The following is a 20,618-nucleotide window of genomic DNA, read 5'->3' as shown; positions in this document are numbered from 1 at the left end:
AGCTAGAGGGGCCACTAAGGGTCTAAAGTAATATAAAAATGGTCTGGCACTCAGGTGCTGGAAATCATATTAATGATTCAATATGTCTACAAGAATTACTGTTTCAATTATTGCTTCAGTTTACCTGCGGTTATCTATCCACCTGATTCCCAGCTTTCACATTCAAATCCATGTAAAACTGGCCTAAAAAAAAGTTCTTAGGTGAAGTCATCCTGGGAAACTGAATCTATGTCTCCACGATAGAGTCAATGACCAACACAAAACTGGAAAACAAATACAAAAGTATAGTCGCACTTCCTGTAGATAAATGGACTGGTTCTTACACGGTGCTTTACTTTACTTAAGCACTCAAAGCAGTTTTTGACAATATATCTCATGCACACACACATTCATGCAAGCACTTTTTCTATGTCTAAGTGCTTTCTACCTAACATTTATACACAATCACACTCGGGGTTCATTATCTTGCCTAGGGATACTTTAGCATGCAGACTGGAGCTGCCAGGGATCAAACCACCAACCTTCCAATTAGTAGATGACGTGCTTTACCTCCTGAACCACAGCTACCTCTCACCCAGCAAAAATGAGTTCAGGTTGTGCACAAATAATCAATAGATGTAAAAGTGTAATTTGAATATTAAAAATCAACCAGTTACCTTGTGCACGCAGAAGGAGCTGAACTTATTTTAGGGCAATAAGCTCTTTAAAGTAGAGCTTTCAGGAGAAGGCTTGAACTGAGAAAATATACAATTTAATCTTTGGCTAATATATTTAAAGCTGTTAACCAAACAGCCAGGATGCTGAATTATCTATTTCAGATAATAAATGCTGTGGATTCCTTCACATATTTCTTTTCACTGCAAAATAACCTTGTTCTTCTAATATGAATATGAATTTGTGTGGCAGTTGTGGTTACGCCCCACAAATGGAACTGCCAGCTGTAATTCTGTCGCAGATGTTAAGAAGTAAATGTACCTTTGTCTCTCACGCCTGAGAAACCTACAATATCTGACATATCCATCCTGTTCTGCCCAGCTGAGCCCAACCCACTGCTGAGTGTAGCACACAGGCAGAACCCAACATCTCTTCTTCTGTGTTTTCCAAAAAGGAGAAGCGAGCGACTGATGGCTTAACCAGAGAGTGTGTTTACATCTCTGATTCAGGACTGTGATACCTACAGTAGTCTTCCATTGTTCCACCCAACAGTGGAATCCAGACGAGTCTGCCTTGGGCTGGGGACGAACCAGAAGCATGAGCTGTGGAATTTCAGTGTCATACTTACTGTAAGTCACTTCATAAGTTTGCAGTCAGACATGAAATAAGTGTGTGTTTTGTTTTACGTCCATACACTCCAGCCAAGGTGATCTCTGAATGAGCGTGATTATACAAGCCTCTACATTTGTGAGACTGTGTGCTTATGTGTTTCTGTATATGTGTAAATGTGTGTGTACAAGTCAGCAGTGACCAGCTTGGGGAGAGGGTGCACAGTGAGAGCACACATACAAAATGAGTGAATGACTGATTTATTAGGTGTATAATTGCCACAGCTCTCCTCTATCTTGGCTGTAGATTTCTGCGCGATGTCCAATGTGTGTGTGTGTGTGTGTGTGTGTGTGTGTGTGTGTGTGTGTGTGTGTGTGTGTGTGTGTGTGTGTGTGTGTGTATCGGAGTGGGCAATGTGCAGCAGAGTTGAATTAATGGAACACTCACCACGCTAACTCCATGCAGACCACCAGCATGGTGTTAACCTCATATAATGAGACGGAAAGGCCATGAAATTGTGTGTATAGCTGAATATGAGCCTGTTTGCTCCTCCACCTGCATGCTTGCCCGTTTATTCGGCATCTTCTTTTACTTTTATTTTTAACTCCTCATGCAGAGGCATAATTTTATCTGTAACACTGGTGACTCAGTGGATCTCATTTAGGATTTCAGCCAAATGGTCTCTGGTGTATGTCATGCCCCAGTGATGTTAAGTCAAAAGAGTGAGAGGGAGAGACGAAAAGCTCACATGCATGCACTCTCAGATGCCCAAAAAGCTGTGCCAGACGAAGTCTTATTCATCAAATTTGACCTTGTGAAAATGAAGACTTGAGTGGAGTTCTCTAAATCACAGAGATGAAATGGCAGAGGGAAGAAGGAGCCAAATCACTTTATTACACAGTGCACAGGCTGGTTTGTATTCAAGCCATGCCTGAAACCAAAACAGATGATGTAAAAAAAAAAAAAAGAAAGAAAGAAAGAAAGAAGGTGGTTAGGAAAAATGTTCCTCCAAAAATAGGAGGACCTGTTTTGCTTTTGGAATAAATATAGATCTAACCAAGGGATACAGATTTCTCACTGACAAATTCTTTGCCAGATAATATGATTATTTGTCTATTTAAACCCAAAATGTCTCCTTAAAGCCCTGCAAAATACTCCCAGTAGGCCCTACCTATGCCTTCATTCAGAAGTACTGAATGAGCCACTGATTGGATTTCAAGCCAAGGTTCAAGTCCTCGCTCTTTTGAATGTTAAACCACTAAAAGAAGCCTCTGAATTCTAAGCTTTAATTATGTGTCTTCAGGGCTGTGCAGCAGGGGGACATTAATTAAGCTAAATGATCCTTCCTCTACAAAACACTTTGCAGCATTCACGATGGAACAAGGAGCAGAATTGCTCCTGCAGCGTGAAATATAGGTGTGCTTTGTATGGAGCTGTGGGCAGCTCCATGGGGTTCACATCCACTCCACTGTGAAAGAGAAGCAGCTGCAAGAAAGGCCAAGCTAATTTGTAAAATGGTGGATGTGTGACTGGTCTGAGGACGGGAAATGAAAAAACACTACGAAACAATCAGCCACAAAAAAAAAGGGATAACAGAAAGAGTCCACTCTATCCCATGTTTCAGTTTCCGTTTTCAAAGCCTATCCCTCCTTGCTCCGCCTTCATATTTCTCAGACACGGCTGGGATGGATGAAGCTCTTTAGTGGCACTCTGGGATTAGGCACACACATATAAACACATACAGACACGCATATGCATGCATGTCCTAAAATGTTCGCAAGTGCTACACATGCTCACACACACGCACGGGCAAGATACTGGAGGCAGCTTGTGAGGTGATTGTTACCAGATGAGGCGGGTTGTCCATCCACCCTCGCTCAGAGATAGACAAAAGATTACGCTGACTTTTCCTCATCCCCGCCTGATTGTGCGTCCGTGTGCGCATGTGGATGTACAGATGTGTGTGTGAGACAGAAAAGGGGAATTTTCAAGCGCCTTCAAGTTGTTTTTTTAGGGGGAAGGGGCCTTGTATCTTAATGAATGAATGCTAAACCCCCCTTTTTCCAATGGATGAGCTGGCAGCTGGCATATGTATGTCCCATTCAAATAGAGTGACATGTTTAATTTGACAATTAAGAAAACAATGGAATCCATTTAGACACACAGTTGGAACACAGTTGGAGGCTGTGTATACTTCGTGTGTGTGCCTGTGTGTGTCCCTCATCAGTTCTTTACAGAATTGAAAAAGACAGAAGGGGAAGTATTGTGGATGCAGTAGCCTAAAAAGCTGCAGTAAACCTGGACTGTCAGTTTAGATAAGCAAGAAAAGAAAAGAATCCATGAGTAAAAGCAGGCAAGACCAAAAAGCAAATTTATTTTTCTAATTCTAACCACTGGGTCTGAGCTGCTGCTGCTCTACCAGTCAATGGGGTGCATGCATGGACTATTTATTGTTGTGGAAAGCAAAGTACTCATTACCTCAGTTTACCTCAAAGCAGCAGCAGACCACAGCGATTTAAAGGTGATGTAAATAACGCCAGCGCGTGCTGTTTCTTTACAGCTGGCTGAGAATCATTAACCTCACATTATGTCACACTTCAGGTGCTGAGAAAGCAAGCTGGGGTTTTACTCATAGACACACGTAGTCTGCCCAGCAAGTGTGCGGTGAAATTATGTTACCCATAATCGCACACAAAACACAGGAAAAGTCCTACGTAAGTAGTTTCCTACAAGCTAAATAAAAAAGACTTCGCTATTTCTGAAACGGCTCGAGTTAACTGTGAAGATTTAAGTACGTGTTTTTGCATATTCCAGGATATGAGGAACCACTAACTCATCTGAAGTGACCCCCCCATTTTGGCTCGACACCGCTTATCAGAAGATACAGACGGGTACCCCCCCATGCCTAATTCCTTCTGTCTCACCCTCTTTCTCCCCTTCCTCTACCACCTCCTCTCTTTTTCTTCCCTGTGGTCCTGAGAGTCCTGTTACCATGGTTACGGCTGAACGATGGCTCCAACCCTTTGAAAGCCACACACACATGCACACTTGCACATGCTATCTGTATGAGGTAATGGCAACCATCCTTCACGTGGCTGAGTGTTCGTACGAAGTCCGTCTGCCTGCTCCTCTCTGTGCCCAGTTACAATAACATGACCCCCTCTCCCCTTGACAGAGATGAAAAATATCACCGGGCAGAAGATTCATGTACATGCACAAGAGAGCCTATGCTACAGTCATTCTCAGCTAGTTGTTAAAATTTGCAAAGACAAAGTCCTCTGCAGCTATTATCCTCTAATGATAACATCTAGTGCATCCTTGTGCCATTTTGGGATACCACTCTCAGTTCAGAAGTGCAGTGGAAAAGATAATAAAGTGAGTGACAGTCGACTTGAACATGAACAAGACTGAGATTGAAATATTTGTCTTCTTTCACTTTCCCTGCATGGCTCCCCTATCCACTACCCGTCTGCTCCACATCCAATCCTCCACTGCACTGCTCTGCTTCTTGATAAATATGTGCTTAAACGTGTCTGCAAGGAAGGTAGACCACAGACAAATAGCCTCCTTCAAGGGTACTGAGACAGATAGAGGTGAAAGCATGCACACAAACACGCACGCACACACACAGATACGAGCAATGGTGATGAATCGCTTTGGCCCCACCTCCCCTGTCCTCTTTCTACTTCTCTCATTGTCATGGTAACCATCAGCACCTCTACTGCATCCTGCATTCATGCTTTCACACCAGCCATCCTTTTCATCAGATTTTTTTTTCCTTATCCTCACTCCTTGTCTGAAATCTGCTGAGTTGCGTTCCTTTCAAAGCCTTTTATTTCTTTACTATGAATCATCCACCTTTTCATTAGGTGTTCACACAAAAACAGTACATGTGTTGTATATTTCATATAATACTATAATAATGTTCCACAAAGACCTTTTGTGAAGCTTTTCTTGTATGCTTGGACCAACTAGAGTTGTGCAGTGAAAGTGCTCCTTAGGAAACTGGATTTTTTTTTTTTTAACTTAATGGCTTTGCCATTGTACCTCTCAGCCATGCTCACACTACATCTGTCTTATGTAGCATCAATCAGCATCAAAGGCAGCTGAGCTGAAATTGTGATGTGACCTATTATGTCAGTTACTCCCTAATTTGCTTCATGATGATTCAATTCAAGGCCCACATTGGGTTCTACAATGACGTATAACCAACCCTCATTGTCAGAGAGGGAAAACAGCTCCATTTTGACATAGGGTGTCTATATCGTGACACACCAGGCCTCCCTCCAAACTTGTCATATATGAGCATTTGTAAAGGAACTTGGCCTTCACATCAAAATGAACTGAGTAAGAATCACTTTTTAGTGTGCTGGGTTAATGCTGTCAAGGGGCACATTTTTATCAAAATCACAAATCTTTTCCAAAACCAACAACAAGCAGCTGTGAGTGCCTGAAGCTAAAGAGCTAGATAAAGGGAAAAGGGAAAAGCAAGTGAACCAGTGCCACCCTTTCAACCTCCAAATGCAAATTTACTCTTTAAAAAAGGACCTTTGACATTTGCTGCCGCATCCAAACAAGGGAAACCAATAAAAAGGTGAAAAGGACAATTAAAAGGCTACAAAGGCTGAAATTTTGAATCTTCTCTTTTAATTTAGATTATTATTCAGCTTCAAGATTTTACACTCACTAATCCAAATGCGTTAACTCCCTTATGTGCACATTAGACACAAATAAAATTTTGCATTTTATCAGCAGGCTTCACTGAAATGTTTATATTGTGTTATGTGTTATCGCCAAAATAAACATCACCTGCACTGCACTTCCTGTGATCTTGGACTCTTGATCTGTATGACTTGAAAGAGCTGTTCTTTAGATAAGAAACAAAGCCTTGAGAGAAGAAAATATCCTTTCAATGGATTCGCATTAGCCCTTGTATCCGGTATTAGAGGCGCAGATCTGGCACTCTGAGATCCTTGCAATCAAGCAGCTCCTCTGTAATCGTCCCCTGGAGCAGGGCACAAAATACTCTTTACAGCCTGCCAGCGGTGTGGGTGTTTACCAGAATGCACATGACTGCAGGGAAGCGTATATGCATGGGTATACATAAAAGTGTGTGAGTCTGTATGTAGTTTGTGTATGTGAACACCACTTGACAGCATCAGAAATCACTTCCAGCTTTCTAAATTGATATTCCCCTACAGAGAGCTGGACGCCGGCCAAGAGACCAGCGTCCCTGACTGCTGGGGACAGAGAAAGAGACTGCATCACCAACAGGAACGCTCTCCCTCTTTTACCAGTCTAGACTGGAAATAGTTTTTTATAATCATATACAAATACAACTGCAGACTTTCTCTATTTTCACGCCTTGTATGTTCTACAAACCACGTGATTTAAAATATCTGGCTCGCCTGCAGACCATGATTCAGTCCTTGCATTCATTTGCTCTGAATGATGTTTAAAAAGGGCTTTAAAATCTATTTCTTTGCATTTTTTTTTTCAAAAGAGATGTACACTATTTCTGACATCTGGCTCTTTCATGGCTACAAACCAAAGCCATTTTTCTTCCTTTCTGTGTGAAAATGAATGAGTGGGATATCGGATTGAATAAAGCTATATCTCATTTAATCTTCCAACCATCCAACTGTTCCTGCCTGCCACAACAGTCCCGCTCTGCTGAGCCGTGATGTGAAAACATTACGCTGCGCTGAGTGACAGCAGCTAAGACACCAGATGTCGACATCTAAAGTCGGCCGGTGCGACTCCTTGTTACTTTTCCTTTTGTCAGTTCCTTTGATCATGAAACAGAAATTTCTTTAGCATATTGTGTAAAAATTCTAACTTTTCTGTCATTTAATTGTTTATCCATTACTTAATTACCCTGGCGTAGTAACGGGTGGGAGTGTTCAAAGTCTTTATGCACTCCTTCACATTTTCCAAAGCAGTCTGGTGTGCCAGAGTCTGTCAGGCCGAATTTGACCCCCAGGCCTAATGTTTGACATCCCTGGTTTACAGTAATACACACCTCATCTACCAGTTTTTTTAGATAGTACAGTTTGGCTTGAAAACATCATCCAGAGGCACTTTTACTGCTAAATTCCATATGACGGACATGTTATTTGAAAAAAGGGGGTGTTTTTTTCCAAGAACCTCCTAAACTGTACAACACATACCAGGGTGTGTTAGGCCAGAGTAAATCTAATCCAAAACCACAAAACTGTATTTTGTCTACATGCAGCAGAAATGTTGGTTATTGTAAATTGACATTAAATCTAACACATCCTTGCTTTAAAAGTGAAATCACTTACAGCAGCGAGACAAAACCGAGAGGATTTACCTAAGCTCAGCCAGCACCTATCGCCTAAGCCAAACGCCTGTAAATGTACTCGAGGTTAAAACATCACACACCGACTACTGTTTCTTGTCAAAAAGATTCATCTCGGAGTCCTTACGCGATTCCAACACTAACACCTTATGCATCATCTAACTTCTGTCGTGGACTTTGTAATTGCTAGACTTTTAATAAATTGCAACATGGGAATACTGACAGGCAAAGTGACAGGAGAGATGAAGGAACAATAGACCACCCCGAAGCAGCTAAAATGTGGGTTGAATTTTGAAATGCAGCCTGCAGAAGAAGATGTTTAAAGTTTTTAGACAAAGCGTGTCTCAACGAATCCTTCACATGACTTGGTTTCTATCACACAGCTGTTCCATCTGGTTGTTGACGGCCCAAAAACACTTCTGTTGTGTTTTGAGAGATTTTGTTTTTTTCTACTTCCAGTCTTTTCTTTTTTCTATTTCTTTTGTGTTTGATTTCACTTCTGTTGTACTTTTTTCTATTTGCTGTTGCTGTCTTTAGTTTGCAGTTCGTTAGTTTGCACCGTAGTTATGCTGTACAATAAACCCATACATATGGCACAGTGAGTTTATATCTGCACGTATGTTTTATATTTGTTAAAAGTATGTAATAACTAAGTAACAAAGTTCAAAGAGGAAGCTTAGTGTACATATATATACTTATCAGTCCCAACTAATCACAAATAGCTAGGAGAAACATCCCAAACAAGAGCTCAGAAGTCTTGTGGGGGTTAAAGATATTTTGTAAATGTTGATATTTGAAGCTTTTTTTTTTAATATTCCATCGAGGGCTTATTCACAACAACACTGATTTGGTCTAAAACTATAAGACCACCATCCATGAGGGATACATTTAGAGAGGGGACATTAAAGTCTGCCATAAGCACACTGTTGCCTTTGAAACAGTTTAATTCATGCCTCAGTACTTTTTTCATTTAAAAGGAAAAACGATAGGGAACATTATTCCTCATCTTAAGGCTGCGATTTGAATTGAGGTTCTGCTTGTCCTACATTGACGGGTTCACAGAGTGCACTAGGCTGCAGTGCAGAAAAACATCACCAACTCTGAACTCTGAAGATGGGACGTCTTCTGCTGATGGAGGAAAATTAATCATCAAACTCCATAAATCAAATTTCCTCGTGTTTACTGATTTTCTCTTCCAACCTTTCTGATCATTCCTCATTGAACCATTAGTCGTCATCACTCTTTCACTCATTCCTGTCCATTCACGCTCGCAATTGAAGATTTGCACAGTTAATCCAAACAGATCACAGCAGTTGCCCATACAAACAGTAAAGCTATTTCCACTCGTGTAGTGCTTCCAGCCCTGTCTGACAGACCGCAGCCAGCAACCACAAACACTATGCATGTTCACATGTACAGAGGCTGACAGTGGAAATAACTCTTCCACTCACTGTGGTTTCTATCCTTAGAGCCCATGCTTTATGGTTTCATCATATGCTCCTTTTCTTTTTTCTTTTTTTTTGCACATGCATTTTTCACTTAAAAAATAATTATTAGCTCTTTATCTAATTACAGCTATACAAAAGCAGCACAGAGTATGTGCATATAAAGTACCTCATTTCTGTATAGTTCAGGAACACCAGACAGGAGTTGAAAAAGAGGGAGAAAAAGCCAGTAACGGAGGTTAGTGTGGGCAGGTGAGAAATAGTAAAAGATCTCCTGTAAAAGATTCCACTATAGGGGAGTGGAAACTTTTTCCCACTCTTTTTGATGCCGCTCAAACCTTTAATAGTCATCTCATGGTGAGAGCCATCCTTATAAAAACTGAAATCGGATGAAAAGACGATATAAGGTGCATGCATGACAGACGTGATGTGGACCATGCTGGATATAAAACCCATTTTACTGATGAGTGAGATTTCCGTGCTATCACATAGACTAAGCAAAACCAGCCACGTTGTGTAATGTTGGTTTTTCAAAGCACTATATCTGGAATACTAATATTCCCCCTCTCTGCTACTCTGAGCATCTCTCCATATTTGAGCTCCTGAGGTGAGAAGGAAGTAGAAGAGGACAACAAATATCTACATATGTACACTATAACATATACGCAGACAACAAACTGCCCAACTAATGCGAAAAAGACAACAAGGCAAACTGGATTACACAAATTAAATCATCCATATATGACACAAACAAAGCCCTCAGAGAGAAAAATCATGGTCACACCCAACTGGGACTTCAATCTAAAATCTATCCCTCTGTAAAGCCGACAGAAACTGATATACTGGGAAACAAGCACTCATACTGCCCTTCTCCCCTAACTTATTGACCACCTGCTGTTCCAAACTGCAGAACCCCCTCCCAAAGCAAATATGACATAAAGATACACAGGAAGCATGCTAATTTACACCAACTCTACTCAGTGTGTCATGAAATTAGATTAGTGTGACCTAATGAACCTGCTGCTCACGTGCGTTTGTGCCCTTTTCTGTCACTTTGTATATGTGTGTGGCTGGGTTTTTTCCCTTTCCCTCTCAAACTCCACTGTCGGGTAGAGAAAAGGCAGATTCAACCAATAACAGATGTGACAGCAACAAAATGGATGCTCAGAGACAAAGTATGGACAAAAAATATTGCACAAAGGAAACACAAAGCACGAGCTGCCCAGGAGAACTGGAATAAGGAGATAGTCCTAAGAGAGATAAAGAAATCGTGCATCTGAGTGTGAGTGTGGCTGCAGTTTTCTCTGTGTTCTGTATGGAGGATCCAGTGCCTGCAGATGTTTGATATCGGCCTGTTCACCAGACGACGGGAGCTATCTCGACTGTTTTCTTGCTAAAGCTGAATGCCTCTACCTTGTCTGTTTCAGACTGCTGATAGAAACCCTCTGCACTAAAGATAAGCTTCACATTTTACCATTGTGTCATGTATACCCCTTCATCCATTGCAGAGACGATAAAATGGTATATGTTCAAGAACCCCTCTGTCATTTGAAAGACGAGTCAAGTATTGTTGAAATATTTGAAACATTGGAAAACATCATAACAACCAGCTGACAGTGTGAGAGAAGCTGCCCTTTCTCACACGTAGTACACAGCAATCGATAGTCTGCTTTAATCTCGTTCTCGTTTCCCTGGAAAATACCCTTGCTGATTTAGGCCGAGACCAAGATAGAGCATGCAGGAGACAGTACACATGACATCCACTCACTAACTGTGAAGTCACCAGAGATATACCTGAGCTGTTCTCACATGAGCAAAACTGGACTTCAGACTGAACTTAGACTGAGAAGCTGACAGGTTAAAGACTGTTTTAACTCCCAGATGGCTAATTCAGGAATTCACATTCTTGCATGCTCCTCTTTCGGGTAACCTCTAGAACAGCTCATGGCAGCAAGATGTGCGTGTTTGTGTGAAAACACCTTTTGGTTAGATCCAGTGTATCCATGCCAGAAAAGAAAAGTGAAAGGAAGTAGTCACTACCAGATGAGATGAATGCAAGAAAGAGAAAGCAGTCAGATTGGAGAGAGACAGAAAAAAGGGGTGAAAGAAGAAAAGCCCTCACTGCCATATGGTACAGAGCATTGGGCTTAATGAGGCGTGAGGCCATCCCCTCCACAGAGGCACTGGCCAGTGAGATCACACATGAATGAATACTCTGATAGGTTTACAACACAGCATATGCCAACAACTTGTGATATGGAATCAAACTAATGCTTGCATAAAAACAAAAAGAGAGAGAAAAATGAAAGCGTTCTGATAAGATTTCAACATTTTCAATCTGATTACAACCGAAAATATTCTAGCAGAAAGAGATACTGTCGAGATCAGAGGAAAATCTGAGGCTCTGAAGCTGTGCCACCATCAAATAGAGAACCACTTTAAAATGGGCAGGGTTTACATTGTTAGGTTATATAGTGCAAGTCTTGTTATATGCATCACTTCCACTTCCTCTATATAACAGCAAGAGTGTTTTATATAAACAGCTCCTGAAGTTCTTAGGAGGCTTAGGGTTGTCCATATCAAATCCCAGGAGCAGCATATATGCACTGTGAGGCCTCTCACCTGTAAATGCAAGAGGAGGAAGAAGAAGAACAGCACTTATCCATGTATAGGACCAAATTTATGATGGACTTAAAAATGCTGCCTGCTCAGTTAACTGAAAATAGGGCCTTAAAAAACCCTCACAGCTCACAGATTTGCTTCTGCATGTAGTCCAATGCATCTATGCATTGAAAAGGTTAAATTGGACCATATCCCATCAAAGCTCAGCTCCACTTCCTGACATCCAAATCACACCCTGCTGGAACTGCTGGAGACATTTCCTTCATTACCACAGCACTACCAACTTGCACACATATCTTGAAATCTCCTTTTGGACACAATGTGGTCAGGATTCATTAAAAATGCCTCACCGAGTTGCTGAAAGGTACATAAAATACACAAACGAGGAAAAATGAGATGCTTTCAACAGCAGCATCCTGCTTAGTTACATTTCCTTTATACATCTGAATCAGAAATATCACTAATGCCGGGTAAAAGGAAAGAATATCGTTTTGGGTAATATAATAATAAACTTTATTTATAAAGCACACTTAAAAACCAAGGGTATGCCAAGGTGCTTAACAAGTAAGATAGAGAATAGGAGGAGGATAATAAAAATAGAAATAGGACCAAAGCAAGTACTAAATACGCAAGCAGATAACTGTCACTGATACGAAGCAACAGGTACAGAGCAAACAAGAATTTAAATGAGCATAAAAGTGCATGATATAAAATCATAAAAGAAATATTAACTAGAGGGAAAGGCAAGATTGAATAAGTGGGTTTTTAATCGTGATTTGAACAGTGCAATGGAATCAGATGCGCGGAGGTCGAGAGGAAGGGCATTCCACAGTACCGGGGCAGCCAGAGCAAACGCACGGTCACCCCGGGACTTCAGTCGAGATCTGGGTTGGGTCAGAAGTAGTTGAGTGGCAGATCTGAGTGTTCTAGCAGGAGTATGTGGTTTGAGAAGTTCACTAAGATAACTTGGCGCTAATTTATTAATAGTTTTGAAAGTAAGGAGTAATATTTTAAATTGAATACGGTACTTTATGGGCAGCCAATGCAGGCTAGCTAGGACAGGAGTAATATGGCAAAATTTCCTGGTACCAGTCAAAAGGCGGGCTGCTGCATTTTGGACAGTTTGCAATCTAAGAAGAAGAGAAGAGGGAAGACCATAGTACAAGGAGTTACAATAATCCAACCTGGAGGTCACAAAAGCGTGAATAAGCCGCTCCAGGTCCTCATGCGGAACATAATGCCTAGCCTTAGAGATAAGGTGCAGTTGGTGGAAGCTAGATCTCACTACAGCAGACACTTGCTTATGCTTAATATAATAAAATCACATAGAATCACATTAGATCTACTCTCCATTCGAGAAACAGTCGCTACAAAAAACGTCTGCAGAAATAACACCAGCTAAATAAAACCAGAACTCTTGGATTATGACACAATTTGACACAAATCTTGCCTCTGTACACCACCACAGTGTATTTTAAACTAAACAATCAAAGTGTGATTTAAATTTTTTTGGCAAAAAACAGCATCTAAGAGTGTCAGAACCATAATCAGCTCTTTTAACTCACCCAGAGGCTCTAAGGGGACACAACAGTACTACACAATAAATTCTAACATCAGCAGGCTAGCACCTTCACAAAGGCAATACTAGCATGTCGCTGCTAAACAGGGATCATTTATAACATGATCACCATTCTAGTTTGACATATTGTTTAATTATTATGCTATTACAGCTAAGGTTGGTGTTCAGGTCATTAGATTTGTATGCATGTGGTCAAAAACCAGCGTCCTGGCAATATGAAAGCTTGACCCAGTGATACCACTGTATGAAAATTCAAAACATCAAATCACAAACTGATCCAACAAAGAATATGATTGAGTAGCATCAAATTTCAAATGACATCTATTCCATGTTTTTTCATAGAAATAAATTCTCATTTTTGGGCTATAAAGCAAGCAACACCCACAGTCGTAGGGCTGATCTTTTAAATCACAACAACTAGATGCTTTACATTTTAATTTAAAGACAACCCCAACAATCAGATGGCCCCCTATGAGCAAGCACTGATGACTGATTAGGGATGAGGGGAAGGAGAGGGGACAAAAGACACACTGTGGCAGTAATCAATCTAATATATTCTGCAAAAAGGTGTCCAACAAAAGAAACCCTTGGGGGTAGCATATAACATTTATAAAACCAGAGAACCTCCCCTGAGTTCAGACCTTAGAAAGTTATTACTACAATAATTTTAAGAAGTAAAGCCCACCTCTTTATGCCAACAGTTTACAGGCACAAGTCGAAAACCAAAATGGATTTTCTTCATGGTATCTGAGCCTCCAGTAGCAAACAGGTGACGAATTCCGAGTGAGTGTTGATGGATGTTATGAGAATAGTTCACATAGCAGACACACCATCCTGATCCCTCGTCACACACATCCTGTCAACAACGCCGGCAGCTGAGAGAAGTGTGACTCGGAGAGAGAGAGGCCGAAAGAGGCAGAAATACTGTACCAGACAAAAAGCATATGAGAAGAGGGGCCAGCTGTTAACAGCATGAAACGATTCACCAACTTTTCAGTCTCGCTCGCGTCTTTGTGCAAAACCCTGCATTTGTTGTCGACTATCACCTGTTAAATGCAAATTGTGGCATGTGATGACAGCGAGCGCTGAAAACTCTTCTCTTTTTCCATTCAGCTATTGATCCAAGTAAATTCATCACACTGACAGATTAATCAAAACGCCCAAGTCACGGGCGAGAGTTTCAACAGGCGCGGGCCTTATTAAAGACCAGCTACTGCTGTGCAAGAGCAAGAGTGAGGGAAGACGTCAAGCGGACAATAAATTTCATCTTCCTCACACTTTTTCAAGCTAAATAAAAAACTATAGTGTGTTTTGAGACTGGGCTGGAAAAGGGGAATGGGCTCCAAGTGGAAGCTGTGGTTTGTTCTGGCTCTGGTTTCCATGGGGGTTAGATTCAGCGCAACACCAGCAGGAGACTGGGAGACTGGTTTGGTGTTACAGGAAGCTTATGCTGAATACCTTCCTGCCTTCAGTGAGTCACAATGTATCTCTGGAGCTATTGCTATTGGTTTATCAAATGTGATTAGTCTCAGTGTGGATGTGTGTAAGCGTTCCTTATAGAGGCTGAATAGAATTTAGCTGTGGGATCTCTGACTTTGGACTTCACAACAAAAGGGCTGATTGCTCTGACAGATAGACACACTGTGTTTGCTTAAGTGGTTTTCTGGTAGGTTCAGAAAGACTAACTCCACCTGTTAAAAGAAACCTCCCCCACCTATATGTTTTTCACTTAGTTTCGGTTACCTTCAAAGGCATGCCCATATGTGCTTGTGTGAGTTGCTGTGACAGCACAGAAAAAAGACTCCTGCCAGCTGATGGATTTGAACTCAAGAACTTCTTGGTCTCAGGTGATGGTGCAACTACCGCACAACTATGCCTCAAACAATGACCCAAACTTCTCAAGCGTGATAGGGCAATATTAAACGACAGTCACAGAGTCATATGGTGGCAACATTCAAATTACATTTTTAACAGTTTGGGGTACTGGATCCACCTGACTGACCTGAGACATCTAAAATTTATTCGGGAAAGCCTTAAGGAGTTGGTGTTACATTATTTTGTAAACTAAGTTTTCATCACAGGGCGTTACCCTACCAGCGTGTTAAATTTCGATGCTTTGTCATGAAGCACGCAATTGCTGTAATTCAAAGATATATTGTCCAGTCTGCACAAAACTTAACAGGTTTGATGAGAGTCGTGCGTCAAACACATAGTAGTAAGAAACTTTTAGAGCGCCTCAAAGTGGAAACAGGAAATGTTTTATATTGTACTGTACTGTATGCACCTCAAAGTGGTCTGAATGAACTTCAGAATATTTTGGTGTCTAAGCCTAACAAAAAGTGTCCACTTAGGAGTGACAGCGTTTTGGATTAGTGAGACTGTCATAAAATCATCATGTTCTCAGTTGCCTGAAGCCAGCAGCTCTAATTTTATAACTCGAGTTTACTAAGCAGATTTGTGTATTTGGGCTGTGGTACTAGAGCGCTTCACTGCTTTTGTAGAGCAATGCCAACAAGCCATTTCCCATCTCTTCATATAGTACATTTCCCAGAAGAGCACATCTGTGTCTGTCTGGATGAGTGTTTTTCAACAGCCCTGACCAGGAAACCACATGCTGAACATCACAGGGGAGATCACCTGCTGAAAATGAGGTCACATACACATACACAGACATACTGGATGACATACGGACATGCGCATACTCGTATATACACGCACAAAAAAAACTTGTGCTTTCCGCTTTGTTGTTTTGTTTTTAACTATCGAAGCTAATTTATCTTTTTGTTTTGAAATCATCATTTCACTTTTATTTAATTTGGACTTGATTTGCTTTATTCTTTAATCAAAGCAAAGCATCAATTCGCTGATGTCAGTTGAGGCTGTTTTGGAGCTACGACCAGAGTGTGCGTGCTACTGCTTGTGAGATTAACAGTGCCTTTCCAGCAGTCAGGTTATGCTGGAACTCAGCATGTCATTGGATTTGACAGAGGCTCTGCAAGGAACAACCCACACAGATGGGAAAAATGCTTTAACTCTGAAAAACACAAATTTTAAACAAGTAAGAAATCTGAAAGTAATCATATGCACTCAGTAGAAGTAGCAGTCATTCAGAAAGAATGATGACATGAGATCAGATGATTTCAGCGACCTTCACATGCAAATTTTTAGTTTTTAAGGACTAACTTTGCTTGCTTTTCACCACCAGCTACAATCTCCAATGTTCTCATGACCTTTACCTTCTCAGGTTGTGAACCCGATTCCGGCGAATGTGTATGCTACACACTCGCACACACACAAACACACACAGCCACTTTTTAACCTCACCAGCCTGGGAAATACTTTAAGGAAGCGGAAGAAAAGGAAAGCGAGGAAACTGAGAAATAAATAACCCCTTTGTGTCGTGGCCATATAAACAGTACAACACATTACAGATTACTAGAGTGGCCAAACTGATAAGAAGCTTCCTACACACTGCATGTACTATATGTGTGTATGTGTAGGTGAAGAGTGAGCGAAAGCAAAATCAACCTATGGAGAAAGATGTAACGAGACAGAAACAAGGGAAAAACTGGGAGAAAACAAATGACAATGAAAATAAAGATATGACAAAACAAAAAGCAAATTGTGGGACTCAGGAAAGACTGGAAGAAAAGCAGCATATAGAACGTTCTTCATACATGTCTACTGATAACACATTTCCTTGTTTAGATATTAAACATTAGTTGATTTCCCCCCATTTTTAAGTGTCCGAAATCCAAACTTAGCCAGCCGGGCCAGCGTAGTAATTCCAAACTCCAAACAGTGATTGCTAAATATTGTAAATATTTGTACAATTCTGCCATTGTCTTGACTGTGCGGAGCGTGACAAATCTCACAAACGGCTAATCTGTGCCAAATAACACCGCAAGAAAATATGTAAACTGAATCCAAGCAGGCCAGCTGACCCAAATCTCGACTTTCCCACTAGCTGACAGTGTAAAAAAAAATGATGCTAGTAAATCACAATAATTAAATGATCAGTTCAAAACAAATCTGGAACAGGATTCATTAAGCTATGATGTCAGGTCTCAGATTATTTCGTGCGCTTGTGTGTCCATGTTGCACTGGCCAAGAAAAAAGTTAACACCAGCTGCCATTATACTGAAAAACTGCAGCTCTTGTGGGGAGACTCTCGCCTGGAGTTTCTCGGCACAGATGAAGCAAGCATTGAGGAACGTGCCGGAATGACTAAATCAAACCTTATTCAATCTCTCTGGCACACTGGAAAACTACCCATGATGTCTGGCATGGGATTAGCCTGCACCTAGTGCCAGAATAACTGCCGGCTAGGATTAGAAAGAAAAAAAGCAGTAACAGTTGATTACAACTGTTGCAACAACTGGAATGAGGGAACAGATGGTTCATTTAGTTGGTTAAGGGATGTAATAATGCAAAAGGGCAAGCTAACTGAGGACAAAGTACAGGGTTCAGACAAAATCACCGCCTGGATCTGACTGTGAAAACATTTAAAGGTTCCATCTGTGCATTTCTTGTTCTTTCTACATATCAATCCCTCTCTCCTCTGCTGTTTTACTTCATTTACATCTTATAGTCCTCATTACATTTCGTCACGTCTCATGTCTTCCCAAAGGAGCCAGCCCATATGCCAGCTTTTCCAATGCATGGTAAGTGAACCTACAAGAACATGAAACTCTACTAGTCTTTCTGGTTTTAATACGGCACCAGAGCCTTTTATTAGAATCTCAGTGGTGTTTTAGGCCCAGCAGTGAGCTATCTTAAAATTTTTGAAAAAGGGGTGGGGTGGGGGGGGTTCTGCCTCATGTCAAAGCGTTTAAAACTGGCTTGTAAAATCTGCTGGTCTGATCTGTGCACGATGCCATGTTAAGACCTTTCTGGAAGACAATCTAGCTCTCCTTTTTAATCAGGCGAGGTCCGCCTCATATATGAAAGCTGCTGAAATCGTGACGAAAACAAGACAGTTAAGCCGAAGCGAGGTACTGCACCGATACCAAGGGCTCACCCCACATTTCTGGCTAAGTTACCATGGCAATCCTACGAGGTGAGAGAGAGGACACACCAGAAGAGAGTAAATCTCCTCAAAGGAGCTTCAGGAATTCAGGTAAAGACTCCCTCCCTGCTTTTCTTTTTCTTCTTTCTGTTAGATATAGTTTCCCTTTAAATGAGATCATTGAATATCCCAGACTTTATGAATCACATCACAATGTGTCAGTGCTTCCAAGTGCCACATCCATTGTGAAGCAGGACTTTGAGACTGCTTTTCACTTCAGACGTGACTTTGATTTCCAGACCACTTTATATTGATGTATAAATCAGGCCTTTGCCAGGGGAGTAATCATAGTGGGTTTTACGGGGAGTGTGTTTGTGAAAAGAGAGAGGGAATAAAGAGATGAGAGGACTGGGAAGACAGTGAATACTAGGTTTTGGCTGCGTAAGTAGGACAATAGTTTTGTGTTCAACACACTGCAAGATAGAGCTCTCAAAGAATTAAAAATGTCAGTTCCTCTACAAAATGAAGACAAGTAGAGAGAAAAATAGATAAAAGATTTATAAGTTAGAAGGAGAAGCAAAAGGCTGAAGAGAAAACTTTCTCTGTCAGGGTTTCTCCTACCTCTAAGAAGCAAGTCCCCGCTGGGGTGTTTTCCTTGATGGAGGTATTGTAGAAGTTGCTGGAGAACACCGGCGTGTTGTCATTAACATCCTGCAGCACAATGTCCACTTTCGCTGTCGATGACAGCGGCGGGCGTCCGCTATCCATCGCAACCACAGTCACACTAGGCGCTGGCTCTGATTCAAAATCCAGAGCAGTTGCTGTGGTAATGATCCCAGTAACTGGATCGATCGAAAACCAATCAGAGTGAGAGTTTTTGCCCTTTAGCAGGCTATATCGCACATCCCCATTGGGGCCCTGGTCCTTGTCCCTGGCAGTAACCTGAAGAACAAAGGATCCAGGATACACAACCTCAGGAATGGTTTGTCTGTACGCCTGCTGGTCAAACAGAGGGGGGTTGTCATTGACATCAGTCACCTGGATGGTGAAAGAGGACTCTGCTCTGAGCGGGGGTGTGCCAGAATCTGTGGCCATCACCCTCAGGTCATACGAATCCCGCTCTTCTCTGTCCAAGACCTGGTCAACATATATAAGGTAAATGATACTGTCCTTGGTTGTAAGAGCAAACTTCCCATCACCACCCTCAAGAGACACATTGACGTTGGCGTACTCTCCATAATCTGGGTCGGTGACAGATATCCGAGCTACATATTGGCCAGGCTGGGCTCCTTCTGAGATTCTTGGAGAACCATCCTCACTGAGGAAGATGATGGTCATAGTAGGCTGATTATCATTGTAGTCACGGACATGAATAGTCACAAATGCATTGGTCACCTGTGAAAACAAGTTATAGGATTTAGATAATTCTTCTACTGGGAATTCATCAGCGCAGCACAAGTTCTTCACATTCATTATATTAGTTTGTACTGTTGGTATGCTTAAATCGACTATTTAAGACTAATTTAGGCTAAACATGTTAGTGGTCAGGAAAACAAGCTCCAGCAACACTTCATCATGTCACCACGTGTTGACACTGATGAAGGCTACAGACTGAAATGTGTTGGTCAAGCAATAAAGTTGTTCTTCATACTAGAGGTGCTACTAGGCCTACAGTCACTCTTCTAAACCAAAGTGATGGAAAAACAAATTAGCTTTGACCTGATGTGTCATGGTCCTGGGTCTTTTGACCCAGTGTTTTAAGTTTGAGTTTATTTTGTTCATTAGGTTATGTAAGTTCATTTGGTTATTAGACTCCTTGTGTTTTCTTCCCCTGTATTTAAGCTTCCCCTCACCCTTCGTGTTTCATGCTGCGTGTCTTATGTTATCAAGTTTGTATTATTATGCCTAAGTGTTTCTAGTTCTTATTATTTCCCCCTCCGTTTCCGACCATGTTAAATCTCCCCTGCTCTTCATGCGTTTCATGTCTGTGTCTTACGTTGTCAAGTTCTGGTTGTCGTGTCTACGTCTGCATGTTTCCTGTTTTATTTTGAAAAGGGGTCTTGTGTTCTGTGCTCATGCGGTTAGTTTTACTCTTGCCTGTGCATCATTATGTTTATCCTAGTCAGCTGTTTCCTCATGTGTCTCCACTTCCCCTAATCACCTCCTGTGTATTTAAGTCCTCTGTTTTCAGTGTGTGATTGTCAGGTCGTCTGTTGTCCACGCCATGTTTCCTATGCCATGCTTCCAAGTTTCTTGTCTAGGTTTTTCTTATTGTTTGTTTAGATTTCCCAGTTTAGGTTTGTGTTAATTTTGCTTCAGTTTGCCTTGCCCTTTGTTTGTACCTTTTCTACCAGCCATATTAAACGGCTCGCCTTTGTT

The 20,618-nt window shown here is 41.4% G+C and overlaps 1 protein-coding gene across 1 annotated transcript in view; it reads right to left on the bottom strand.

Moving 5' to 3' along the window:
- dchs1b (dachsous cadherin-related 1b) overlaps positions 1 to 20,618 on the bottom strand; it is an 84,201-nt gene that overhangs the window by 48,462 nt on the left and 15,121 nt on the right. Inside the window, exon 4 of the mRNA XM_086308843.1 lies at positions 18,861 to 19,634. Within this exon, the coding sequence (XP_086164969.1) occupies positions 18,861 to 19,634 (774 nt within the window). The remainder of the gene's footprint in view (positions 1 to 18,860; positions 19,635 to 20,618) is intronic.

This window comes from Aulonocara sp. 'chitande type north' Nkhata Bay, linkage group LG10 (assembly GCF_057382095.1).
Source record: "Aulonocara sp. 'chitande type north' Nkhata Bay isolate Kocher_YH1m ecotype deep benthic linkage group LG10, A_spYH_male_GT1.1, whole genome shotgun sequence".
Taxonomy (NCBI): domain Eukaryota; kingdom Metazoa; phylum Chordata; class Actinopteri; order Cichliformes; family Cichlidae; genus Aulonocara; species Aulonocara sp. 'chitande type north' Nkhata Bay.
This window is presented reverse-complemented; position numbering and strand designations above follow the sequence as displayed.